This window comes from Lethenteron reissneri, chromosome 50 (genome assembly GCF_015708825.2).
Source record: "Lethenteron reissneri isolate LAM-NWPU_2019-01 chromosome 50, ASM1570882v1, whole genome shotgun sequence".
Classification (NCBI taxonomy): domain Eukaryota; kingdom Metazoa; phylum Chordata; class Hyperoartia; order Petromyzontiformes; family Petromyzontidae; genus Lethenteron; species Lethenteron reissneri.
In genome coordinates, this window is record NC_083828.1 from 2,021,827 (window position 1) to 2,048,811 (window position 26,985).

The following is a 26,985-nucleotide window of genomic DNA, read 5'->3' on the forward strand; positions in this document are numbered from 1 at the left end:
CCCCCCCCCCCGCTCCTCCTTTCACCCCCCCTCCCCCTCCTCTCCCAAATCCCCTCCGCGGACGCGTGGAGCTCATCTCGGGGCGGAGCCGCTCATCCCGTGGTGGGGGGTCAGAGGGGAGGGGGGAGAGTCGGGATTGGGGGGACGAGGGGGAGGGGAGTCAGGATTGGGGGGGGGGCAGTGGGGGGGGGGCTGTGGGGGGAGCTGCACCGTGCAGCCGCTGCCGTCACTCGAATGCGGCTCCACTCTCCGCGATCTCATCTCCACCTCCTCATCACAATCCTCCTCGCCATCTCCTCCTATCCTCTCTCCCCTCATCTCCCCCCATCTCCCCTCATCTCCCCCCATCTCCCCCCATCTCCCCTCATCTCCCCTCATCTCCTCTCTCCCCGCATCTGTCGACGCTCCGTGTCTGCGACTTCGCGAGCCCAGGTGAATCGGTGGGAACCGGGAGCCTGCGTCTGCCTCCTTGTGTCTTGAGCTCTCCGTGTCTCTGTCTCCCCCTGTGTCTCTGTCTCGTGTCTGTCTCTCTGTCCTGTCTCCCTGCCTCTCCCCTGTCTCTCTGTCTCGTGTCTGTCTCTCTGTCTCTCCGTGTCTGTCTCTCTGTGTCACTGCCTCCCTGTGTCTTGAGCTCTCCGTGTCTCTGTCTTCCCGTCTCTCTGTCCCGTGTCTGTCTCTCTGTCCTGTCTCCCTGTGTCTCTCCCCTGTCTCTCCCCTGTCTCTCTGTCTCGTGTCTGTCTCTCTGTCTCTCCGTGTCTGTCTCTCTGTGTCACTGCCTCCCTGTGCCTTGAGCTCCTCGTGTCTCTGTCTCTCTGTCTCTCCCCTGTCTCTCTGTCTCGTGTCTGTCTCCCTGTGTCTCTCCCCTGTTTCTCTGTCTCGTGTCTGTCTCCTTTTGTCTATCCCCTGTCTCTCCCCTGTCTCCCTGTGTCTATCCCCTGTTTCTCTGTCTCGTGTCTGTTTCTCCGTGTCACTGTCTCCCTGTGTCTATGTGCCGTATCCCTGTCTCCCTGTCCCGTGCCTCTGACTCTGTGTCTCTGTCTCTCCAATGTCTCTGTCTCTCCAATGTCTCTCGTCTCGTCGTCTCTGGCGCTCCTCAAGTGTCGGCATTGTTTCGACACTCACCCCTTCCTCACCCTCTCATCATTCAACCCCTAAACCCTCACCCGTCACTCACCCTCTCAGCATCCTCCCCTTCCATCACCCCTCACCTCGTCACCCTCTCAGCATTCTCCCCTTCCATCACCCCTCACCTCGTCACCCTCTTAACATTCACTCACTCCCTCACCCTCTCAAATTCCACCCCCTTCACTCACCCCTCACCCTTTCAACATTCACCCTTTCACTCACCCTCACCCCCTCACCCTATCAACATTCACCCTCCCCTCACCCCTCACCCCTTCCCTCACCGCTCACCCCATAGTCGATAAGTAATTTTCACAGAGCAAACAGCGGGAGGCGCCCAAGGCGAGGCTGGAATGCTGATGCCCCAGTGGTCGATGTGCGCGTGGTGATGTTGGGTGATGTTGGGTGATGTTTCTGTGTTGATGTTGGGGTGATGTTGATGTCCCAGTGGCCGATGTGCGCGTGGTGATGTTGGGTGATGTTTCTGTGTTGATGTTGGGGTGATGTTGATGTCCCAGTGGCCCATGTGCGGATGTGCGCGTGGCGATGTTGGGTGATGTTGAGGTGATGTTTATGTGTTGATGTTGAGGTGATGTTGGTATATCAGTGGTCGATGTGCGCGTGGTGATGTTGGGTGATGTTGGGTGATGTTTCTGTGTTCATGTTGAGGTGATGTTGATGTCCCAGTGGTCGATGTGCCTATCTGTGTGTGTGTTGATGTTGGGGGATGTTGATGTGGCGATGTTGTGATGGTGATAATGTACTGATGTGTGGTAATGTCAGGGGATATTATGGTGATGTGATGCTGTTTGTGCGGTCGTGATGTTGTGTTGATGTTGTGTTGATGTTGTACGTGGTGATATTCGCGAATGTTGTGATGATGTTGCAGTGACGTCTGCATGGTAATGAGGTGTGTGTGTGTTGTGGTAATGCTGTGTTGATGTTAACGATGTTGATGGTGTGGGGGCGGTGATGTTGGTCAGCATGGCGGCCCCTTCTCTCTGCCTGCTGGTGCTGCTGCTCGCCGTCTCCCGCGCTCTCCACGCGTTCCCTGCCGACGTCGACCCCATCACCATCACTGTCGGCAGAGGTGAGGCATGCTCACCCCATCTCACCCCTCGCCTCACTCACTCACCCCGCCCCTCACTCACCCCGAGCCTCACTCACCCAGAGCCTCACTCACTCACACCGCGCCTCACTCACCCCGAGCCCCACTCACCCAGAGCCTCACTCACCCAGAGCCTCACTCACCCCGCCCCTCACTCACCCCGCCCCTCACTCACCCAGAGCCTCACTCACCCCGCCCCTCACTCACCCAGAGCCTCACTCACCCCGCCCCTCACTCACCCCGCCCCTCACTCACCCAGAGCCTCACTCACCCCGAGCCTCACTCACCCCGCCCCTCACTCACCCCGCCCCTCACTCACCCCGAGCCTCACTCACTCACCCCGCCCCTCACTCACCCCGCCCCTCACTCACCCCGAGCCTCACTCACCCAGAGCCTCACTCACCCCGCCCCTCACTCACCCCGCCCCTCACTCACCCAGAGCCTCACTCACCCCGCCCCTCACTCACCCCGAGCCTCACTCACCCCGAGCCACACTCACTCACCCCGCCCCTCACTCACCCCGAGCCCCACTCACCCAAAGCCTCACTCACCCCGCCCCTCACTCACCCCGCCCCTCACTCACCCCGAGCCTCACTCACCCCGAGGAGCCTCACTCACTCAGCTTTCGCACAGAGCCACAGAGTGAAACCACACATGAGTGGCGGGACGGCAGCAGCCAGAACCGGCGCGCGCTACTAACAATTGCCCGCGCTCTGCGGTCCTGTATTGGGATGTTTCGACCCAACTATTTCATGAATGGAATTGTGCACATTTCCAGGGGCGATGCTGGGATCTGAAAGCACGCCCGGGTCTCCGTGCCGCTCCGCAAACGGTCGCGTCAGCGGTTCCCAAATTGGCACGCGGGTGGTGTCCCAACTTAGCCTGACCCCGGCTGACCCCCGGGGTACGCGCGCACGCACGCGCGCGCGTGTGGTGTGTGTCGCAGACACAAAAGCGTCGCAGGGGGAGCGGTGGCGCAGTGGTCGGCACGCTGGGCTACGAACCCGGCCACTCGAGTTCGATTCCCGCTCACCAACACCGGTGACGATTCTTTGAATCGGTTCTGGGCCTCGCCTAGGTGGACTCGGCCTCAAATCGGTTACACGGTGCTATGTGTGAACATCGCCGATGGGGAGACAAAGGCGTGGTGTTGGCCACCCACCCCCTCGTGTGCCGTGCCGGCCTTCATAGGCGCTGCTTGCTAACAGCACTTGCCCCAACAGGCTGTTGCAGGCTATACGGGGGATCTTTGCATTTTGTAGCAGACGCAGGAGCGTCGGTAGGGGAGCGGTGGCGCAGTGGTTAGCGCACTGCGCAGAGAATGATCACGCACGTCAGTGACGAATATTTGAACCGGTTCCTGGACCCTCCTCTAGGGCGACTCAGCCATTAATGAGTACAAGGTGTGGTGTGTACACATCACGACTGGGGAGACAAAGGCGGCCGGGCGTGGCGCTGGCAACACCGCCCCGATTCTCGCGTTGTGTTTGGCCAATCATGGGCGCTCGCTGACTGCACTTGCCCCAACAGTCTGTGGAGGCTTCACGGGGGATCTTTGTCTGTGTCACAGACAGCGAGAGTCTCCCCGTGTTCCTGGGAGAGGACGACTCCACCAACAGCAGCCTCAACGTCCAGCTGCTGCTCCTGATCGGAGCACGCCTGCTCATAGCAGGGCGGTATGGCCTCACACAGGCACCGCTCACTTCACAGGCACCACCCACTTCACACAGGCACCACCCACTTCACACAGACACCACCCACTTCACACAGGCACCGCCCACTTCACACAGGCACCACCCACTTCACACAGGCACCACCCACTTCACACAGGCACCACCTACTTCACACAGGCACCGCCCACTTCACACAGGCACCACCCACTTCACACAGGCGCCACCCACTTCACACAGACACCACCCACTTCACACAGGCACCACCCACTTCACACAGGCACCACCTACTTCACACAGGCACCGCCCACTTCACACAGGCACCACCCACTTCACACAGGCACCACCCACTTCACACAGGCACCACCCACTTCACACAGGCACCGCCCACTTCACACAGGCACCACCCACTTCACACAGGCACCACCCACTTCACACAGGCACCACCTACTTCACACAGGCACCGCCCACTTCACACATGCACCACCCACTTCACACAGGCACCACCCACTTCACACAGGCACCACCCACTTCACACAGGCACCACCCATTTCACACAGGCACCACCCACTTCACACAGGCACCGCCCACTTCACAGACACCACCCACTTCACACAGGCACCACCCACTTCACACAGGCACCACCCACTTCACACAGGCACCGCCCACTTCACACAGGCACCACCCACTTCACACAGGCACCACCCACTTCACACAGGCACCGCCCACTTCACACAGACACCGCCCACTTCACACAGGCACCACCCACTTCACACAGGCACCACCCACTTCACACAGGCACCACCCACTTCACACAGGCACCACCCACTTCACACAGGCACCACCCACTTCACACAGGCACCACCCACTTCACACGAGCACCTCCCATTTCACACAGGCACCACCCACTTCACACAGGCACCACCCACTTCACACGAGCACCTCCCACTTCACACAGGCACCACCCAATTCACACAGACACCGCCCACTTCACACAGGCACCACCCACTTCACACGAGCACCTCCCACTTCACACAGGCACCGCCCACTTCACACAGGCACCACCCACTTCACACAGGCACCACCCACTTCACACAGGCACCGCCCACTTCACACAGACACCGCCCACTTCACACAGGCACCACCCACTTCACACAGGCACCACCCACTTCACACAGGCACCGCCCACTTCACACAGGCACCACCCACTTCATACAGACACCGCCCACTTCACACAGGCACCGCCCACTTCACACAGGCACCACCCACTTCATACAGACACCGCCCACTTCACACAGGCACCGCCCACTTCACACAGGCACCACCCACTTCACACAGGCACCGCCCACTTCACACAGGCACCACCCACTTCACACAGGCACCGCCCACTTCACACAGGCACCGCCCACTTCACACAGACACCATCCACTTCACACAGACACCACCCACTTCACACAGGCACCGCCCACTTCACACAGGCACCGCCCACTTCACACAGGCGTCACCCGGCACTCACGCGAATGTCTCTGCTCCTCACAGGGACCACGTGTTCACTGTGGATCTGAGCCGCCCCGTGCATGGCGCCATCACCCACAGCGCGGTGAGCGGCAGTGAGGGGTGTGGGGTCACGGGTGAGGGGTGTGGGGTCACGGGTGAGGGGTGTGGGGTCACGGGTGAGGGGAGTGGGGTCACGGGTGAGGGGAGTGGGGTCACGGGTGAGGGGTGTGGGGTCGGTGGTGAGGGGTGTGTGGTCTTCGGTGAGGGGTGTGGGGTCGGCGGTGAGGGGTGTGGGGTCGGCGGTGAGGGGTGTGGGGTCGGCGGTGAGGGGTGTGGGGTCGGCGGTGAGGGGTGTGGGGTCGGCGGTGAGGGGTCGGCGGTGAGCGAGCGTCAGGGGCGAGGTGGTGCAATGGAGAGCGGTGGCGCAGCGGTTAGCGCACTGGCGCTACGAAAACGGCGGCCCGAGTTCGATTCCCCGCTCACGACCAATAACTGTGGCGAATATTTGAACCGGTCCTGCCGGGACCTCCCCTAGGTCGACTCAGCCTTGAATGAGTGCAGTAGCTGGTGTGTGTAAATATTAGCACTGGGGAGACAAAGGCGGTCGGGCGTGGTGATGGCCACATCACCGCCTCGTGTGGCAATTGCCCCCAACAGCCTGTCCAGGGAATGTTTGTGGGAGTGGGGGGGGAGGGGGGGAGGGGGGGAGGGGGTGAGGGTGTGATGGTGTGATGGTGTGATGGTGTGATGGTGTGATGGTGTGATGGTGTGATGGTGTGAGAGTGAGAGGTGAGGGTGTGAGAGTGAGAGGTGAGGGTGAGGGTGTGATGGTGTGATGGTGTGAGGGTGTGATGGTGTGAGGGTGTGATGGTGTGATGGTGTGATGGTGTGAGAGTGAGAGGTGAGGGTGTGAGAGTGAGAGGTGAGGGTGAGGGTGTGATGGTGTGATGGTGTGATGGTGTGATGGTGTGATGGTGTGATGGTGTGAGGGTGAGAGGTGAGGGTGAGGGTGTGATGGTGTGATGGTGTGATGGTGTGAGGGTGTGATGGTGTGATGGTGTGATGGTGTGATGGTGTGATGGTGTGAGAGTGAGAGGTGAGGGTGTGAGAGTGAGAGGTGAGGGTGAGGGTGTGATGGTGTGATGGTGTGATGGTGTGATGGTGTGATGGTGTGAGGGTGAGAGGTGAGGGTGAGGGTGTGATGGTGTGATGGTGTGATGGTGTGAGGGTGTGATGGTGTGATGGTGTGATGGTGTGATGGTGTGATGGTGTGATGGTGTGAGAGTGAGAGGTGAGGGTGTGAGAGTGAGAGGTGAGGGTGAGGGTGTGATGGTGTGATGGTGTGATGGTGTGATGGTGTGAGGGTGAGAGGTGAGGGTGAGGGTGTGATGGTGTGATGGTGTGATGGTGTGAGGGTGTGATGGTGTGAGGGTGTGATGGTGTGATGGTGTGATGGTGTGATGGTGTGAGAGTGAGAGGTGAGGGTGATGGTGTGATGGTGTGATGGTGTGATGGTGTGATGGTGTGATGGTGTGAGGGTGAGAGGTGAGGGTGAGGGTGTGATGGTGTGAGGGTGTGATGGTGTGAGGGTGAGGGTGTGATGGTGTGAGGGTGTGATGGTGTGAGGGTGAGGGTGTGACGGTGTGAGGGTGTGATGGTGTGAGGGTGAGGGTGTGATGGTGTGAGGGTGTGATGGTGTGATGGTGTGAGAGTGAGAGGTGAGGGTGTGATGGTGTGATGGTGTGATGGTGTGATGGTGTGATGGTGAGGGTGTGATGGTGTGATGGTGAGGGTGTGATGGTGTGATGGTGTGATGGTGTGAGGGTGAGGGTGTGATGGTGTGAGGGTGTGATGGTGTGAGGGTGAGAGAGTGAGAGGTGAGGGTGAGGGTGTGATGGTGTGAGGGTGTGATGGTGTGAGGGTGTGATGGTGTGAGGGTGAGAGAGTGAGAGGTGAGGGTGAGGGTGTGATGGTGTGAGGGTGTGATGGTGTGAGGGTGTGATGGTGTGAGGGTGTGATGGTGTGAGGGTGAGGGTGTGATGGTGTGAGAGTGAGAGGTGAGGGTGAGGGTGTGATGGTGTGAGGGTGATGGTGTGAGGGTGATGGTGTGAGGGTGTGATGGTGTGAGGGTGTGAGGGTGAGGGTGTGACGGTGTGAGGGTGTGATGGTGTGAGGGTGAGGGTGTGATGGTGTGAGGGTGTGATGGTGTGATGGTGTGATGGTGTGAGAGTGAGAGGTGAGGGTGTGATGGTGTGATGGTGTGATGGTGTGATGGTGTGATGGTGTGATGGTGAGGGTGTGATGGTGTGATGGTGAGGGTGTGATGGTGTGATGGTGTGATGGTGTGAGGGTGAGGGTGTGATGGTGTGAGGGTGTGATGGTGTGAGGGTGAGAGAGTGAGAGGTGAGGGTGAGGGTGTGATGGTGTGAGGGTGTGATGGTGTGAGGGTGTGATGGTGTGAGGGTGAGAGAGTGAGAGGTGAGGGTGAGGGTGTGATGGTGTGAGGGTGTGATGGTGTGAGGGTGTGATGGTGTGAGGGTGTGATGGTGTGAGGGTGAGGGTGTGATGGTGTGAGAGTGAGAGGTGAGGGTGAGGGTGTGATGGTGTGAGAGTGAGAGGTGAGGGGGAGGGTGGTGGTGTGATGGTGTGATGGTGTGATGGTGTGATGGTGTGATGGCTGTGATGGATGGGTGTGATGGTGTGATGTGAGGGTGTGATGGTGTGATGTGTGATGGTGTGATGGTGTGATGGTGTGAGGGTGAGGGTGTGATGGTGTTGAGGGTGTGATGGTGTGAGGGTGAGAGAGTGAGAGGTGAGAGTGAGGGTGTGCTGGTGTGAGGGCTGTGATGGTGTGGAGGGTGTGATGGTGTGAGGGTGAGAGAGTGAGAGGTGAGGTGGGTGTCTGTGATGGTGTGAGGGTGTGATGGTGGGAGGGTGTGATGGTGTGAGGGTGTGATGGGATGAGGGTGAGGTGTGATGGTGTGAGAGTGAGAGGTGAGGGTGAGGTGTGATGGTGTGAGGGGAGGGTGAGTGATGTTGATGGTGTGATTGGTGTGCTGGTGTGATGGTGTGATGGTGAGGTGTGATGGTGTGATGGGTGAGGGTTTGATGTGGTTGTGATGGTGTGAGGGTGAGGGTGTGATGGTGTGAGGGTGTGATGGTGTGAGGGTGAGAGAGTGAGAGGTGAGGGGTGAGGGTGTGATGGTGTGAGGGTGTGATGGTGTGAGGGTGTGATGGTGTGAGGGTGAGAGAGTGAGGTGAGGGTGTGATGGTGTGAGAGTGAGAGGTGAGGGTGAGGGTGTGATGGTGTGAGAGTGAGAGGTGAGGGTGAGGGTGTGATGGTGTGAGAGTGAGAGGTGAGGGTGAGGGTGTGATGGTGTGAGAGTGAGAGGTGAGGGTGAGGGGTGTGATGGTGTGAGAGTGAGAGGTGAGGGTGAGGTGTGATGGTGTGAGAGTGAGAGGTGAGGGTGAGGTGTGTGATGGTGTGAGAGTGAGAGGTGAGGGGAGGGTGTGATGGTGTGAGAGTGAGAGGTGAGGGTGTGATGGTGTGAGAGTGAGAGGTGAGGGTGAGGGTGTGATGGTGTGAGAGTGAGAGGTGAGGGTGAGGGTGTGATGGTGTGAGAGTGAGAGGTGAGGGTGAGGGTGTGATGGTGTGAGAGTGAGAGGTGAGGGTGAGGGTGTGATGGTGTGAGAGTGAGAGGTGAGGGTGAGGGTGTGATGGTGTGAGAGTGAGAGGTGAGGGTGAGGGTGTGATGGTGTGAGAGTGAGAGGTGAGGGTGAGGGTGTGATGGTGTGAGAGTGAGAGGTGAGGGTGAGGGTGTGATGGTGTGAGAGTGAGAGGTGAGGGTGAGGGTGTGATGGTGTGAGAGTGAGAGGTGAGGGTGAGGGTGTGATGGTGTGAGAGTGAGAGGTGAGGGTGAGGGTGTGATGGTGTGAGAGTGAGAGGTGAGGGTGAGGGTGTGATGGTGTGAGAGTGAGAGGTGAGGGTGAGGGTGTGATGGTGTGAGAGTGAGAGGTGAGGGTGTGATGGTGTGATGGTGTGATGGTGTGAGAGTGAGGGTGTGATGGTGTGAGAGTGAGGTGTGAGGTGAGAGGGGAGGGTGTGATGGTGTGAGAGTGAGAGGTGAGGGTGAGGGTGTGATGGTGTGATGGTGTGAGGGTGTGAGGGTGAGGGTGTGATGGTGTGATGGTGTGATGGTGTGAGAGTGAGAGGTGAGGGTGAGGGTGTGATGGTGTGAGAGTGAGAGGTGAGGGTGAGTGTGTGATGGTGTGAGGGTGAGGGTGTGATGGTGTGAGAGGTGAGGGTGAGGGTGTGATGGTGTGAGAGTGAGAGGTGAGGGTGAGGGTGTGATGGTGTGAGAGTGAGAGGTGAGTGTGTGATGGTGTGAGGGTGAGGGTGTGATGGTGTGAGAGTGAGGGTGTGATGGTGTGATGGTGTGAGAGTGAGAGGTGAGGGTGAGGGTGTGATGGTGTGAGGGTGAGGGTGTGATGGTGTGAGAGTGAGGGTGTGATGGTGTGATGGTGTGAGAGTGAGAGGTGAGGGTGAGGGTGTGATGGTGTGAGGGTGAGGGTGTGATGGTGTGAGAGTGAGGGTGTGATGGTGTGATGGTGTGAGAGTGAGAGGTGAGGGTGTGATGGTGTGAGAGTGAGAGGTGAGGGTGAGGGTGTGTGATGGTGTGAGGGTGAGGGTGTGATGGTGTGAGAGTGAGGGTGTGATGGTGTGATGGTGTGAGAGTGAGAGGTGAGGGTGAGGGTGTGATGGTGTGAGAGTGAGAGGTGAGGGTGTGATGGTGTGAGGGTGAGGGTGTGATGGTGTGAGAGTGAGGGTGTGATGGTGTGATGGTGTGAGAGTGAGAGGTGAGGGTGAGGGTGTGATGGTGTGAGGGTGAGGGTGTGATGGTGTGAGAGTGAGGGTGTGATGGTGTGATGGTGTGAGAGTGAGAGGTGAGGGTGAGGGTGTGATGGTGTGAGGGTGAGGGTGTGATGGTGTGAGAGTGAGGGTGTGATGGTGTGATGGTGTGAGAGTGAGAGGTGAGGGTGAGGGTGTGATGGTGTGAGAGTGAGAGGTGAGGGTGAGGGTGTGATGGTGTGAGGGTGAGGGTGTGATGGTGTGAGAGTGAGGGTGTTGATGGTGTGATGGTGTGATGGTGTGAGAGTGAGAGGTGAGGGTGAGGGTGTGATGGTGTGAGAGTGAGGGTGTGATGGTGTGAGAGTGAGGGTGTTGATGGTGTGAGAGTGAGGGTGTTGATGGTGTGATGGTGTGATGGTGTGAGAGTGAGAGGTGAGGGTGAGTGTGTGATGGTGTGAGAGTGAGGGTGTTGATGGTGTGAGAGTGAGGGTGAGGGTGAGTGTGTGATGGTGTGAGAGTGAGGGTGTGATGGTGTGAGAGTGAGGGTGTTGATGGTGTGATGGTGTGAGAGTGAGAGGTGAGGGTGAGTGTGTGATGGTGTGAGAGTGAGGGTGTTGATGGTGTGATGGTGTGAGAGTGAGAGGTGAGGGTGAGGGTGTGATGGTGTGAGAGTGAGGGTGTTGATGGTGTGATGGTGTGAGAGTGAGAGGTGAGGGTGTTGATGGTGTGATGGTGTGAGAGTGATGGTGTGAGAGTGATGGTGTGAGAGTGAGGAGTGAGGGTGTTGATGGTGTGATGGTGTGAGAGTGAGAGGTCAGGGTGTTGATGGTGTGAGAGTGATGGTGTGATGGTGTGAGAGTGAGGGTGTTGATGGTGTGAGAGTGTGAGGGGTGAGGGTGAGTGTGTTGATGGTGTGATGGTGTGAGAGTGAGGAGTGAGGGTGTTGATGGTGTGATGGTGTGACTTGTGAGAGTGAGATGAGTGAGGAGCGTGATGGGTGAGGAGCGTGATGGGTGAAGAGCGTGATGGGTGAGGAGTGTTTTTTTTATCGCAGAAGCTGACGTGGATGGCGGAGCGCCAGGAGGTGGACCGGTGTCTCATGAACGGCAAGACGGAGGTGAGGCCAGACGGCCACGAGGGCCCCTCTCTCACGGCTCAGGAGTCGCCAACCTGCGGCTCTTGAACACCCACTTCGTGACGCTCTTCATCAACATTCACCACCGTCTCGCATTCACCACGCAGTGCATTGCGGCTCGAGGAGTATTGAGGGTTTATTTTGTACCGAGTTTTGGTTGCCAACCCCTGGTCGTCACGGTGGATAGATGTTAACCCCCTCGCCTGGTACACAGGAGGTCGTGGGTTCGATCCCGACCCGGACACCTGCTGCTGTATATTTGGAGCTTGCGTGTCTCTCTCTCTCAACATCACGGTGGCTAGGAGATGTTAACTACCTCGCTTGGTCTACAGGAGGTCGTGGGTTCGATCCCAACCCCGACACCTGCTGCTGTATATTTGGAGTTTGCGTCTCTCTCATCATCATCACGGTGGCTAGATGTTAACTACCTCGCTTGGTCTACAGGAGGTCGTGGGTTCGATCCCAACCCTGACACCTGCTGCTGTATATTTGGAGTTTGCGTGTCTCTCTTCCCGTGGTCGCGTGAATTTTTCTCCAGGTCCTCCGGTTTTTCCCCTCCACATTTAGAATCAACATCACGCGTTTAGAGCATTTCGCCGCTATAAATGTCCACGTGACAAGCCAATTCGTTGAGCTGTCACTTGCGATAGCCAGGTCGCTTATTGAAAAGAGCGCTACGTAGCTCAGTGGGACCTTACCTGGGAAAATATTATTTTTGAATAAAAAAAAACCAAATAGTCCGTATGAGCTCCCTCTTCCTCATAGCGCAGCGCGATCCTCGGGAAGGAAGTCGCTGCCGTGCATCACAGACACAGCCTGAGGTGCGTTCACAGCAGGGGGCGATGGCTGCTGTGTGATCTCGCCTAGGAGCACCCCCAGTGGCAGCAGTCCCTGTGTATTAGTCTGTCAGTTGAGTAACTCGCGCGGTGCTAACTTGTTGACATGTTGGCGACAGAAAAATTGGACCACGAATCCGGCGCACGTCGTTGGCCTACTCGTGCGAATGACGTCACGGGAATCTTTAACCGCCCACGTGAATATCAGCCGCAGCATTGACCGGGGCGGCCGCCGGGCTCGCACCGCGAGCGTCTGCGAACGCGCGGTGAACGATGGGGCCGCCCCTGGGCCACCGCCCTTCGTGGCCGTTGGCAACGCGGGTGACACCGGCGTCACTCGGGTGACACCGGCGTCACGCGGGTGACACCGGCGTCACTCGGGGGAGACGATGAACCCAGCAGAGGCCCGAGTTCTATTCCCGCTCACGGCCGCCCACACCGGTGACGATTATCTGAACCTGTGCTGGGCATCCCCAATGTCGGCTCAGCCTTAAACGAGTACTTAGTGTGGTGTGTAAAAAGACAAAGGTGGCCGAGCATGGTGCTGGCCACCCGCCCCCTCGTGTGCCTTGCCGGCTTTCACAGGTGCTGGCTAAACAGCCCTTGCCCCCAAAAGTCTGTGGAGGCTGTACGGGGGATGTTTGTCTTCACCGCAGGAGGAGTGTCACAACTTCATGAAGGTGGTTGCGCCACGAGGAGACGGACTCCTCTTTGTGTGCGGCACCAACGCATACAGCCCCACGTGCAGGAACTACCAGGTACTGCTGCCTGGGTCACACACACAGCAGTGACATACTCTCAGTGTCACCCACAGCAGTGTCACACACACACAGCAGTGTCACGCACAGCAGTGTCACACACGGAGTGTCAGACACACACAGCAGTGTCACGCAGTGTCTATTCCTAGTGCCCCTGCGTGTGCGTGTGTGCGTTCGCGCGTGTGTGTGTGCGTGCGTGTGCGCGTGTGTGTCCGTGCGTGTCCGTGCATGTGTGTGCGCGTGTGTGTGTGCGCGTGTGTGTGTGTGTGTGTACGTGTGTGTGCGTGTGTGTGTGTGTGCGTACGTGTGTGTGCGTGTGCGTGTGTGCACGTGTGTGCGTGCACGTGTGTGTGTGCGTGTGTGTGCGCGTGTGTGTGTGCGCGTGTGTGTACGTGTGTGTGTGTCCGTGTGTGTGTGTGTGTACGTGTGTGTACGTGTGTGTGTGCGTGGACAGCTGGCGGACCTGTCCTTCACTGGGGAGCAAACGAGTGGCCTCGCCAAGTGTCCCTTCGACCCCCGGCAGGGAGGGGCGGCTGCCTTCGCAGGTCCGTGGGGTCGCAGCGACACGCCAGCGACACACGTGTGTCCGTGTGTGTACGTGTGCGGACGTGTGTACGTGCGGACGTGCGTGGGGGAGCGGTGGCAAAGTGGTGAGTGCACTGCGCGACTAGCCCGGCCACCCGAGTGCCATTCCCGCTCACGGCCACCAACAGCGGTGGCGATTATCCGAACCGGTCCCGAGCCTCCCCTAGGTCGACTCAGCCTCAAATTAGCGCTTGGTACGGCGCTGGGGAGACAAAGGCGGCCGGGCGTGGTGTTTTGCCACATCGTGGGTGCCGCTCGCCAACGGGCACTTGCCCCCCACAGGACGCGCGCTAGCTGGGGGACCTTTATCTGTGCGTGCAGGCGAGCGTCTCTACTCGGCCACGGCCGTGGACCCCCTGGGGGTGGACGCGGTGGTCTACGGGAGCCTGGGGCCCGGGCCCCCCCTGCGCTCCCTCAAACTCGACTCCAAGTGGCTCAAGGGTACTGACCCCCCCCCTCACTGACCCCCCCCCCTCACTGACCCCTCACCCACCCTGCCCTCACCAACCCCCCCCCCCTCACCAACCCCCCCTCACTGACCCCTCACCCACCCTGCCCTCACCAACCCTCACCGACCCCCCCCCCATCACCGACCCTCCCACCCTCACCAACCCCCCCCCTCACTAACACCCCCCGCCCTCACTAACCCCCCTCCCTCACCGACCCCCCCCCCACCCTCACCGCCCGGCCCCCCCTGTGACGTGACACGACCTGCTCGTGTCAGGTCGTGTCACATCACGAGTACTGTGTCAAGGCAGGTGTGTGCGCGTGTCTGAGGTTGTGTTGTGTGTCACGCGTGTCGTGAGTCAACCGTGTGGTACGTCACGCGTGTCTTGTGTGTGGTACGTCACGCGTGTCTTGTGTGTGGTGCGTCACGCGTGTGCCGTGCGGTGCACAGAGCCCGTGTTCGTGAGGGTGCTGGAGCACGGGCAGCATGTCTACTTCTTCTTCACGGAGATCGCCGTTGAGCTCAGCTCCATGGGCAAGGTGACGCGCCCTTCACTCACACACACACCGACACACATGGGCCTTCACTCACACACCGACACACACCGGCCTTCACTCACTCACTCACACACACACCAACACACACCGGCTTTCATTCATGGGTTCCTTCACTTGTGTAGGCGTGCTGACACAGGTGCGTCGCTGCCCCCCCCCCCCCCCCCCCAGGTGCTGTTCTCGCGCGTGGCGCGCGTCTGCAAGAGCGACGCGGGGGGCTCTCAGCGCGTGCTGGATGGCCACTGGAGCTCGTTCGTGAAGGCGCGACTCAACTGCTCGGTGGGGGGCGAGGCGCCGGGGGACGCCCCCTTCTACTTCAACGAGCTCCAGGGGGTCTCCGAGGTGCTCCACATCGGGGGTCGCGAGCTCGTGCTCGGGGTCTTCACCACCCCCCTCAACAGGTGCCCCCCCCCTCCACCCCGACCCCACCCCCTCCACCCCCTCCACCCCACCCCCTCCACCCCGACCCGGCCGTCACCCAGGCATCACTGCGCTGTCGAGGAGACGTTACCACCCTCGCCTGCCGCGAAGGAGCACGTGGGTTCGAGCCCCAGAGCCTGGCGATGCCCGCGGTATATTTGGAGCCCGCGTGTTCTCCCCGTTCTGCAGCTTGTGAATGCGAGATTGTGTTGGTGTGTTTGAGTGATCGAGTGTGGGAAGCGGTAGTGTGGTGGTTAGCGCGCTGCGCTATGAACCCGGTGGCCCGAGTTCGATTCCTCCCCTAGGTCGATTCAGCCTCAAATGAGTGCCTGTTGCGGCGCGTAAACATCCCCACTAAGGGAGACAAAAGTGGCCGGCCGTGGTTCTGGCCACCCACCCCCCGTGTGCCGTGCCGACCTCGCTAACAGCACTTGCCCCAGCAGTCTCCAAGAGGCTACACGGGGTAGCTTTGTCTTTACATGCGTGCGCGCGTGTGCGCAGCATCCACGGCTCGGCCGTGTGCGCGTTCGACATGGAGGACGTGGCCAGCACCTTCCAGGGCCGCTACTCGGAGCAGCGAGGGCCCGACGGCCCCTGGCTCGCCGTGCCGGAGGCCCGCACACCCACCCCCAGGTGCATCACAACACAGACCCGCCATCACACCGTGCCATCACACCACTCTCACACCACTCTCACACCACTCCCATCACACCTTACCATCACACCACTCCCATCACACCATACCATCACACCGTGCCATCACACCACTCCCATCACACCACTCCCATCACATCGTGCCATCATACCGTGCCATATTCTCAGGTTTTTTCGGTAAAGTCACGTAGGTAAAAAATAAAATTAAAAGTTAATAAAAGTAATAATGGAAATAAAATAAAATAATAAATCACGACGTTTCGGAGGCAACACAAGTCTCCGTTATCAGGTGGGACCGTCACAGCTTGATGCAGTAATTTTAGCTGTGACGGTCCCACCTGATAACGAAGACTTGTGTTGCCTCCGAAACGTCGTGATTTATTATTTTATTTTATTTCCATTATTACTTTTATTAACTTTTAATTTTATTTTTTACCTACGTGACTTTACCGAAAAAACCTGAGAGTATGAATCCTTGCAGTCACGAAAGCTTCAAATCTAGAATTAATACCGTGCCATCACACCACTCCCATCATAACACTCTCATCACACCACTCCCATTACATCAGTGCCATCACACCACTCCCATCACACCGTGACATCATTATCATGCCCCTGACATCATGCCATGCGGCTGTGATCCCTTGTGTGTCTCTGTGTTCCTGTGTCCTCTGTCTGTGTTCCTCATGCCCGTGTCCACATGTCTCTCTGTCGAACATGTCTTGCTTATCGCTTCATTCCCGTCTCTCAGCCCTTGTTACCTCGTTTGTTACCCCGTGTGCCATTATCTTACCCCATGTCTAACCCCGTATGTCACCCTGTGCGTCTCCCCGTGTAATCACAGTGTCACCCTGTGTGTGGGGAGTTGTGGTGTAGCGGTCAGCTAGCTGCGCTACGAACCCAGCGACCCGAGTTCGATTCCTGCTCACGGCCAACACTCACGACTATTATCTGATCAGGTCCTGGGCTTACCCTAGGTCGACTCAGCCTCAAATGAGTACCTGGTGTGATGTGTAAACATCTACAAATGCGGCCGGGCATGGTGCTGGCCACCCATCCCCTCGTGTGCCGTGCCGGTCTTCATAGGTGCAATTCGCTATCAGCACTTGCCCCAACAATCTGTTGATCTTTGTCTTTTTGTCACCCGTGTGTCACCTGGGGTGTCGCCCTGCGTCTCATCCCCCACGTCTCGCCCCCGCGTCTCGCGCCAGGCCCGGTGCGTGTGCGGGCGAGGGGGAGGCGGCTGCGTTCCCCCGCTCGCCGCTGCTGCCGGACGAGGCGCTGAGCTTCGCCAAGACGCACCCGCTGGCTCACCGCGCCGTCAACGCCGTCTCCCCGCAGCCCTGGTTCGTGCGCTCCGGCACCCGGTGAGAACAGCAACAACGTCACACCGCCCCAGCGCTTGTGCCAGGCTAGGTGCACCCTGAGGCTGGCACGGGAAGTGCGGAAGGCTCGCTGGCAGGAGGTCGCCGGACAGCCCCAGGTGCAATGGGTTGACTGCCAGACTTGACTGGCAGATGCACCACCTGTGGAACAGTATAAAGATTCACAGTATAGCCTCAACAGGCTTTGGGGGAAAGTGGACCCACGAAAGCCGGCACGGCACACGAGTGGGTGGGTAGCCAGCACCACGTCCGGCCGCCTTTGTCTCCCCAGTGCCGATGTTTATACACTGCACCAGGTACTCATTTAAGGCTGAGTCGACTTAGGGAATGCCAAGAACCGGTTCAGATAAACGCCACTGGTGTTGACCGCGAGGACGAATCGAACTCGGGTCGCTAGGTTTATAGCGCAGCGCGCTAACCACTACCCTAACCACTCCCCACCTGTGAGATCATGCACGCACACACAGATGTGCACGCACACACATATGTGCATGGACGCACGCACAGATGTGCATGGACGCATGCACAGATGTGCATGAACGCACGCACATGCAGACGCACACACAGAGAGCGCCAGCTTTCGGACCCCCGTAGGACTCAAAACGCTGGGTTCAGAATAATCCATCTTAACGCGCGACCTCTGCGTGACCCCCGGCGTGACCCCCCCCGACCCCCCGCCCAGCTACCGGCTGACCCACATCGCGGTGGACGTGAGGGCGGGGCGCCACGGCAACGAGACGGTGGTGCTGCTCGCGGCGCAGAGCGGCGTGCTGCTCAAGCTGCTGCTGCTGCCGGGCGGTGGCGGCGGTGGTGGCGGTGGTGGTGGCGCCGTGCTGCTCGAGGAGGCGGAGCCCTACAGCGCCCGCGAGTACGCACACACGTGGGGGAGACGCGCACGTGGGGGGAGACCCGCACGTGGGGGGAGACGCGCACGTGGGGGGAGACGCACACGTGGGGGGAGACGCACACGTGGGGGGAGACGCGCACACGTGGGGCGAGACGCACACCGCACGTCCACACGCTCGTCGCTGGAGCTGGCCCTGAGCGGAATTGAACTCGTGTCCCCGTGTCCCACTCTATGCCCTCCCCGTATCTCTCCCCATGTGTGCCCTCCCACGATCCCCCCCCCCCCCGGCCCGTGTGTTCCCCACGTGTCTCCCATCCACCGCCCCCCGCCCCATGTTCCCCGTGTCTCCCTCATGTACCCCTCCCATGTCATCCCATGTGTGCCACGTCGTGTGTGTCCCCGCTGTGTGTGCCATCACGTGCCCCCCGCCCCCAGCTGTGGCGAGCGGTCCCCGCGCGCGGTGCGGGCGCTGCTCGTGGACGCGGAGCGCCACGCCGTCTTCCTCGCCTTCTCCTCCTGCGTGCTGCGCCTCCCGCTCAGCCACTGCGCGCGGCACGCAGACTGCAAGAAGTGCGGCACACGCCTAGGGCATGCCACACCACACGCCTAGTACACGCCTAGCACACGCACACCTTCTCACGACTTCTTCGTGAACCCACTCCTCTCACACCCCCCCCCACCCCCCACAACCCCCCCCTCCCCCCCACGACTGCTGTGTTCACCGAACGGGGCCGGAGCGGCCGGGCCCCTCTCGTCACAAAAAAACCGACAACAAATCCGCCCCAGATTGATCTTTGGGAACGATGTGGTCAAATTCGTGTCGTCAAGAGCCTGCTACCAGCCGACCAGGCACAACAAACAACGTTGCCCGCGTGCGCCAGCGTTGGACTCGCCGCCCCCGCGCCGTGCCGGGTGGTCGGAACTTGGGGGCGTCGGTCCCAGGGCCATGGCCGCACGATGGGCGACGGGAGTCGGGTCACGTTCGCACAACTGTCGACCCCTTACCAGTGCCCCCTACCTTATTACAGACCAATTCAGACCTTGTTGGTCACCCCGTGCCATTATAAATCTAAACGTTAATTCTACAAAGTACCATCACATGGTAGAAACACAAATAGACAATGTTTTTTGTTACTCAATTTCCCTGTGCAACAATACGGGTAAACCGTATGGGTGGACAGGTGTGCGTCCGTTGCGTCCGTTGCGTCGCGCGTACCCCGTGGGTTCCCCGTGGGTACCCAGACCCCAGGCAGGGCTCGAGCGGAGGGTGGTACCGACGCAATTTTGGCCCGGGTGATTAATAGGCCCGGTCAAAAATCGATTAAGATTCGTAGTAGTGGACCGATTGACTGAAGGTGCAGGAGATACGCTGGTATTGACCTGCTCCGTCTCGCGTGGGCCCCAGGGCTTGCCTGGCGTCCCGGGACCCGTACTGCGCCTGGTCGGGGGGGACCTGCAGCCGCGTCACGCCATCATCCCACGGCAGGTGCGGACACTCGCGCACCGCACGCACCGCACGCACCATACCACCACATGCACCGCACACACGCACCACACGCACTACCCACTGAACCACACGCACGCACTGCACCACATGCACCGCTACACACACACAGCACTACACACACCGCACTACACAATACACACACCACTCGCACCGCACTACACACACCGCACTACACAATACACACACCACTCGCACCGCACTACACACACCGCACTACACAATACACACACCACTCGCACCGCACTACACACACCGCATTACACTCAATAACCCACGCACACCGCAAACACAGACCGTACACCACACGTCACAAAGCGCCACGCACTGGCAGTGACGTCACCAAACCGCAGCAGCAGCCCCACTGAGACGCGAGGGTTTGGGGATGTTTGGGGTTGTTTGGGGTTGCCGAGTGTTGGTGTCGGTGGGGGGCCGTGCCTAACTGGATGAGGGGGGGGTCCCCTCTGTGTCCCCAGCCCCATGGCGGAGCAAGCCCTCGCCACGGGGAGCGCGGGGAACCTGCCTGACTGCGCCGGTGAGCCCCCCACAGTCCTGCAGGGGGGGTCCAGTGTCTCTGTCTGTGCCATGTGCTGTGGTAGATCGACACTTCACGTGGCCTTAACGTGCACGCACATAGCCTGGCACAAGCGCCGTGGTGATGTTGTTGCCGTGGTAGTGGTTGGGGAGCGGCGGTTGTAGCGATTAGCGCGCTGCGCGGTGAATCTGGCGACCCGAGTTCGATTCACGCTCACGGCGTGAATCGAACTCGGGATTCATACTCTTAGGTTTTTTCGGTAAATAAATAGTAAAAATAAAAAATAACTTTATGAAATCGATTTAGTTCTTTTTCATTGATTTTTTTTATTATTATTTTTACCTACACGACTTTACCGAAAAAACCTAAGCGTACCAGTGACGATTATCTGAACCGGACTCGGGAACTCAAATGAGTACGAGGTGCGGTGTGTAGTAAACATCGCCACTAGGGAGACAAAGGCGGCCGGGCGTGGTTCCGACCACCCACCTCCACGTGTGCTATGCCGGCCTTGATAGGTGGTCGCTAACAGCACTTGCCCCAAGTCTGTTAAGGCTATACGGGGGATCTTTGTATTTGTGTGCTGTGATTTGACTTTGGTGCAGTGGCCTAGTGTGTATATTGACATGGGTTGTGCAAGATTGTGGTGGCGCTGCTTATGATGGTGACGATGCTGATGACGTCGATGGTTACGAGTATGATGATGGTGGTTGCAATGATGATGACTTTGGTGGTGATGACGACGATGTGGACGACAATAATGACGATGATGACGACGATGTCGACGACGATATTGACGAATGATGACGACGGTGATGACGACGATGATGACGGTGATGACGACGATGATGATCCTGTGCGTCTCCATTGCCCCGTGCTTCCACAGACTCCGTTGTGACGTCCAGCGGTGAGTGTCTCCTCCACAGCATCACATGGAGCGTCACGGTGTAAGAGTAGTGAGTGTCCTGCGTTTAGTGTCAACTGTGAGTAGCGATTGTGAAGTGCGTGAGTCATGGCAAGTGCGAGTCGTGTCAAGCCTGAAGAGTGAATGTGCAGTGAGTGCCAAGCGTGAGTAGTGTCACGTCTGAGTGAGTAGTGATCGTGTAGTGTGAAGTGTGCGCAGCATCAAGTGTAATGACTGTGAAGTGAGTGTCAAGTGCGAGTAGCGAGCGTCCCGCGTGTCGCGAGTGGCCGCTGGCGCCGTGCGTGCCGCCACAGGAGCGATCCGCGAGCCGCGGGTCTCCACCTCCCCGGGCCGCGTCCCCGCCGGCATCGTGTGGCTCTGCCTGCTCGGCGCCTTCGCTCTCGGCGCGGCGCTCTCCTGCGTCGCCACCGTCTGCCTCTTCCGGCGCTGCCGGCCCCGGCGGCCCGAGCGGCCGCGCAAGCCGCCGCCCGCGGCGCCGGCCCCGGGCGCCGGCCCGGGGCCGGCGGGGCCCTACGGCCGTTCGCGGCTGCTCGAGGAGCTGCTGCTGGAGGGCGCCGCGCGGGGCAAGGTCGACGCCGTGGCCAGGTCGGCCGCGCTGCTCGTGCCGCTCATGGCCGTCGGCAAGGTGGACGTGACGGCGCTCGAGTGGGCGGGGGGGCTCCCCCCGCCGTTCCCCCGTGCCGGCGGCCGCCCCCTCCCCGAGCTGGCGGCGCTGCCCACCCCCGAGTCGACGCCGCCCGCGACGCGCAGGAAGGCGGGCGGCGGGGGCGGCGCCGCGGACCCCCGGCCGCGGCCGTCGCCCGTCGCGACCGCCGCGGCCGCCGCCGCCGCTTTCGCCGTTTGGCCCCGGGAGAGCGCCGGGTCGGACGCGACGACCGCGGGGGGGGACCCCGGGCAGCAGCAGGGCCACACAGAGCGAGTGAGCGCACCCAGCCTGGCGCTCGAGGAGCTGCTCAGGAAGCTGCAGGAGACCGGTCAGGTGACGCAGTGCATCCTGGGAGATGGGCGCCGTCCCCGCCCGGGCGGCCCGTCTGCCGTGCGCGCCGCCCGAGCGGTCGGGCGCTCCGCTCCGCCGGCACCGCTCGCGGCCCCCGTCGCGCTCCCCGCCGCGCCCCTCCGCGTGGCCCCCCCTCCCTCGCGGCGCGCGGGGGTCGACCTCGTCCGGGAGGGGGGCGGCTCGTGAACCCGGCCCCCCCCAGGTCGCCGCGTTCCCTCGTCTCGGCGCGCGCAGAACCGCGGCGGTCAAGCCGGCGCCGGCCCCGAAGCCGCCGGGCGCCGCTCCCCCTCCGGCTCCTCCCACCGGCGCTCCCCCACCCCGCGCGCCGGCCTCCTCCTCCTCCGGGCGCGCAGCGCCGCCGTGCGGACGCTAAGCGCCGGGAGCGGACGGGGGGAGCGCCCGCCCGGCCCGGGGACGCTGCGGAGCCGCCGGAGCCGGCGCCCCGGAGGCGCGACGAGCGAACATCGGCGGTGGTCGAGGCCGGACGGCGCCACGCAGCGCCACGACCAAGGGCTTCGGGAGACGGTGCCTCACGCTGAACAAACGGCGGGAGGAGCCGGCAGAAAAACGGGAACGCGCGAGCTCCTGGCGGAATGGTGAAACGAGCGCACAGCCACGCGTGCGTGCGACAGCGATTGGAGTGCACGGGCCTGTATATGCGCGCGTGAACACTAACACCAATATTGGTATTGGTGTCTGGGGAGTGGTATTGTCGTGGTTACGTCGACTCAACCTCAAATGAGTACCTGGCGCGGTGTGTAAACATCGCCACTCGGGAGACAAACGCGGTCGGGCGTGGTGCTGGCCACCCACCCCCTCGTGTGCCGTGCCGGCCTTCATATATACTGCTCGCTAACAACATTTGCCCCAAAAGTATGGTAAGGCGACACGGGGCATCTTTGTCTTGGTCTCGGTGGAGCAGCAGCTGCAGGTTGAATGGAGCCGCTTCAAGAGAACGTAACGGGCGGCGCTTGTAGCGTCGGGACTCGACCGCCCCTTTTCCACTGCAACATCCGAGCCGCGCCAGCGTGGGGCTCCCTCGCAGTCCGGGTGGCTTTACCACTTTGCTCACCACTTCTGAATCTGGCCGGGGACCAAACGGGGCCGAAGAGCCCCGAGCGAGGCCAATACATTTTTTGTGCGTGCAACGTTAGCGGCACGGCTTGGTTTCTGCAGTGGAAAACACATCTTGGTGCTTCCTGATCCACGCCAGTGGGCCAGTTGGCCCGACCGTGGCCCTGGCGCAGTTTGGTCGTGCCAGTGGAGGAGGTGGGTAGATGCGTACGCTAATTTGCAACGCGGGGGGCGAGCGTCGGGCGAGCGTCAGGTGAGCGTGGGGTGAACCGCGTTGACGCGGGTGGTGAGCGTGGGGTGAGCGTGGGATGAGCGTGAGGTGAGCGTGGGGTGAACAGCGCCGGAGTAGGGGGCGAGCATGGGGTGAACCCTGTCGACGCGTGGGGTGAGCGTGGGGTGAGCGTGGGGCGAGCGTGGGGTGAACCGCGCCGGCACGGGGAGGGCGGCTCTCCCACTCACCACGCGGAGGGGGCCTGGTTCAGGCCCAGTCCGTCGCCGTGATGGACGTCGCGGTCATGATCACGCTTCGCTCCGTCTCCACCGAGTTGGCAAACGCTTCAGCGGAGCAGACTGGAGTGTGGCACAGTGAAGTGGAGCGAGGTGGACTGGAGCACAATTGAGTGGAGCACCACGAGAGGGGGCTGGAGAAGCACACTGGACGAGATTGGATAATGCAGAGGGGGAGGGAAGTGCTAAATTGCTCACACTCCATTGGATTGTGTCACTACAGTGGAGTAGATGACACTGAACTGGAAGCATACGAGAGGTGGCTGGAGCACACTGGACTGGAGTGGGCAATGCAGGCGAGGACTGACACTATCACACCGGACTGGAGTGGATTAGACAAGGAGCTGTGAGCAACCTCCGTGTCACCGACCAATCACTCATCGGTGTCCACCATCACATTGCGGTGCTCAGAGCCGTCCCTCGGGTAACGGCGACTCGGGGTGACCCCCCCCTACCCCCCCCCCCCCCCGTGCTTCCGACGTCCCGGTGGTGTCAGATGTAATACTTCCTGTTTCGTTGCCCCGGGCCCCACCCCCCCCCCCCCCCCCTATGGATGGCCCTGCTCGTGCTCATCAAAACCATCGCATCCCAAGTCGCACGAGACAAAGACGCGCTGACGGATGGGACATGACGGTGATCGCGGCTGCCGCCAGAAATATATGGCCCCATTGAGTGGAGTTGAGCACAATGGAGTGGAGTGGGTGCTGCTGTAATTGCAGACACCGCTGTTGCTGTGTGTTTACAGGGCTCCGTCGTCACGGGGCCCAGGAGGTGGAGGGAGCAATCCCAACCCGAGCGGCGCAGAGTCCGTGTCGCGTCGACACAGCAGAATCATCAGCCAGCTCGCGTTTCGCCTGTTTTAATAGCTTCATGTATAGCGCATTATGACTGTGATAATAATGATGATGATGATAATAATAATAACCATTCTCTTCCAACATAGCACTATTTTTTACATTAAAAAATCAATCAATAAAAAATGGTGTCGTCTCATCTTGGCAGTACAGGGTCGGGCAAGGTCGCAATAAACGTGACACACGCTGCCCGCTAGCGCACCCTGGGCCCCCCGCGTTACACGGAGGAGGGAGAGAGGAGGAATCATTACGAATCGCGTCCACCTTCCACCTCTTCCAAGATGTCGGGCCAGTGTGGAAAAGTAGGCAGAATACCCTCTTTGCTCTCTTAAGAGCTCCCTGTAGTGGAGGCCTTTCCGCCAGCAGTGGCTCGAACAAGCAATTTCAGGGCTGCACCTTCACCCGTACCGTGCCCCCCCCCCACCCCCATAGCAGTGCTCACGCTCAGCTAATCCTCCTCCTCCCACCACCACCACCACCAACCACCACTCCGGCGGTGGCGGCACACCCTACGAGCTGCAGTATCGGAGCTCTGACTAACCGGAGCCAAGATGTGGTCGCTGTTGTGGAGCCGGGAGCGGGGCCGGGAGCGGGCCTGAGCGATCAGAGGATCTGTTCCGAGCTGGAGGCCGAGATGTCCAGGAGGCGCCACGCAGCCAGGGGATTGAGCTCCTCCTGGTCACGGCACAGAGCCCACACGTACAACATACGCACCACCTTGTCCTGCAGACACACACGGGGCGGGGGGGGGGGTGCGGGCAGAGCGGGCAGGGTGAGGAGTGGCGTTAAAGCACGCGGACTTTAACCGCACGCGCGCTCGTTTAACTCCCTTGGTGGGGGTGAGAGGTTGTGGGTACGCACGGGGTCGCCCTCCACCGTCTGCCCCTTGGAGTCTCGCAGCACCCAGCACGAGCTGAGCCTGGAAGGTGATGATGAGCACGGGACCCTGCTCCATCAGCTTCCCCATCGCCAGCTGCGCGGATACACGCGGCATAGCACGGTCACACGCGTGGAGATGCACGGTCACACGCGTGGAGATGCACGGACACACGCGTGGAGATGCACGGACACATGCGTGGAGATGCCGAGAGACGCGGTGAAACGCAGAGACACGCAGTGACGCATGGATGCACGCAGCAGAGCAGGAGGTTGAGCAGTGAGTCGCAGGACACAGAAACCAGATAGACCACAGCATAGCAAAATCACAAGTTCATAGCAGAGCACAAGGTTATAGCTCAACATACAGCTCGTAGCACACAGCTCATGGCATTCAGGCCCTAGCATGCAGGACAAAGCACGCGGTTCTGAGACGCGATGACAACGACAACAGGCAGGAGGAGGAGGGGAACTCACGTCAATGTTGTCGATGTCGAGGATGCGCGAGTGGAAGGAGCAGCCCATGGCCTTAGCCTGCTTGATGGGTGTGAGCGAGCTGACTGTACGTCTGTGCGATACCAAACACGCGCACAAAACACCGACACACCCCCTCATAAAATCCCAAGTTGCTAATTTCAGCATTGCAATGTTGGATATGACAAGTTACATTGGATGTTTTTTTTGTTTCATCGATGGAAGGAAACGAAAACCGGGAGGAACAGGGGAAGAGGAACATTCAATCTCCACGCAGATGCCCGAGTCGGGAATTTAACCCAGGTTTTCTTGCTTGCGAGGCACGAGTTCGCTACCGCACTCCGCCCGAAAATGGCGAGAGATTTTGGCAAACGCCAACATTCCAAACAGTTTTACACGGAGGCTTCGCGACCAGTACTCAAATTCTAAATGTTGTGGATTCACACTTCAAACACACCGGTGGGCTGAAAAAGTAACTAATTGGCGTTTCGTTAACGTGACACATTTTTTACTGATTGGTCATGTCGGGTGGTGGAGGGTTGCGACACATTTATAATAACGCGATCTCACCCAAAAACCTTTATTATGACCTCAATGTTAATTTGAATTGGGTCTCCATTGCCGCAGACGCCGTTCATTGCTTTGCACGTCACGTGAAACATGGAAAACAAGTCTCCAGGACTGGAGTTTGGGAACCATGCTCTAAGACCCCGAGTCTCTGTGCGAGTCTACGGGTCTCTGTGTGACTCTATGAGCCTCCGTGTGAGTTTATGAATCACAATGTGAGGACCACAGAGTAGAACTCAACATTCAATGGGGGGCTTTGAAGCAGAAATCCACCCACATCAACTGAAGCCATTTGCTAGCTAAACGTATCTGTACATAGACTTACAAGGTTGCTATCCATCGCAGAGTTGGAGTGATTAAATAAGTTCATGTCTATGCGTGAGACGGATTTGTAGGAACACTGGACAGAGATGGCGATCGGTGTGGGGAGGCCTTTATCCAGCAGCGGATAGACATTGGCTGGTGATGATGATGATGATTTCTCCTCCAGCCATATGTGAGAGAGACTCGGGCGGATGAGTTTGGGTGTTACGCTGCTGTGCTCAGAGGGGGCCTGGGTATTGGAGAGTGACAGGGAGAGCAGGGCAGACTCACCGCCTGGTAGCACCAGTCCTGCAGCACGTCCAACTGTCCCCGCAACATCGCCTGGGCAGAGACACGGAGACATGCAGGTGAGCGAGCGAAGTCCTGGGTGCACGAGTGAGGATCTGGATGAGCGAGCGAGGTTCTGGATAAGCGAGGTTCTGGGTGAGCGACTGAGGTTTTGGGCCCAGTACCTTGTTTGCTCTGCGTGAGCAAACAAGG

The 26,985-nt window shown here is 59.7% G+C and overlaps 1 protein-coding gene across 1 annotated transcript; it reads left to right on the forward strand.

Moving 5' to 3' along the window:
* Positions 1-180: 180 nt before the first annotated feature.
* Positions 181-22,429, forward strand: LOC133355013 (semaphorin-6D-like). Its single transcript, XM_061572269.1, has 19 exons — positions 181-432; positions 2,106-2,212; positions 3,801-3,906; positions 5,440-5,500; positions 11,301-11,363; positions 12,874-12,975; positions 13,430-13,520; positions 13,882-14,001; positions 14,459-14,547; positions 14,734-14,963; positions 15,484-15,615; positions 16,848-17,003; positions 17,704-17,889; positions 18,304-18,438; positions 19,274-19,354; positions 19,849-19,907; positions 20,794-20,814; positions 21,126-21,868; positions 22,064-22,429. The coding sequence occupies exons 2-19, from the start codon at positions 2,107-2,109 to the stop codon at positions 22,427-22,429; spliced, it is 2,847 nt and encodes a 948-aa protein (XP_061428253.1). The 5' UTR covers positions 181-432; position 2,106.
* Positions 22,430-26,985: the final 4,556 nt, after the last annotated feature.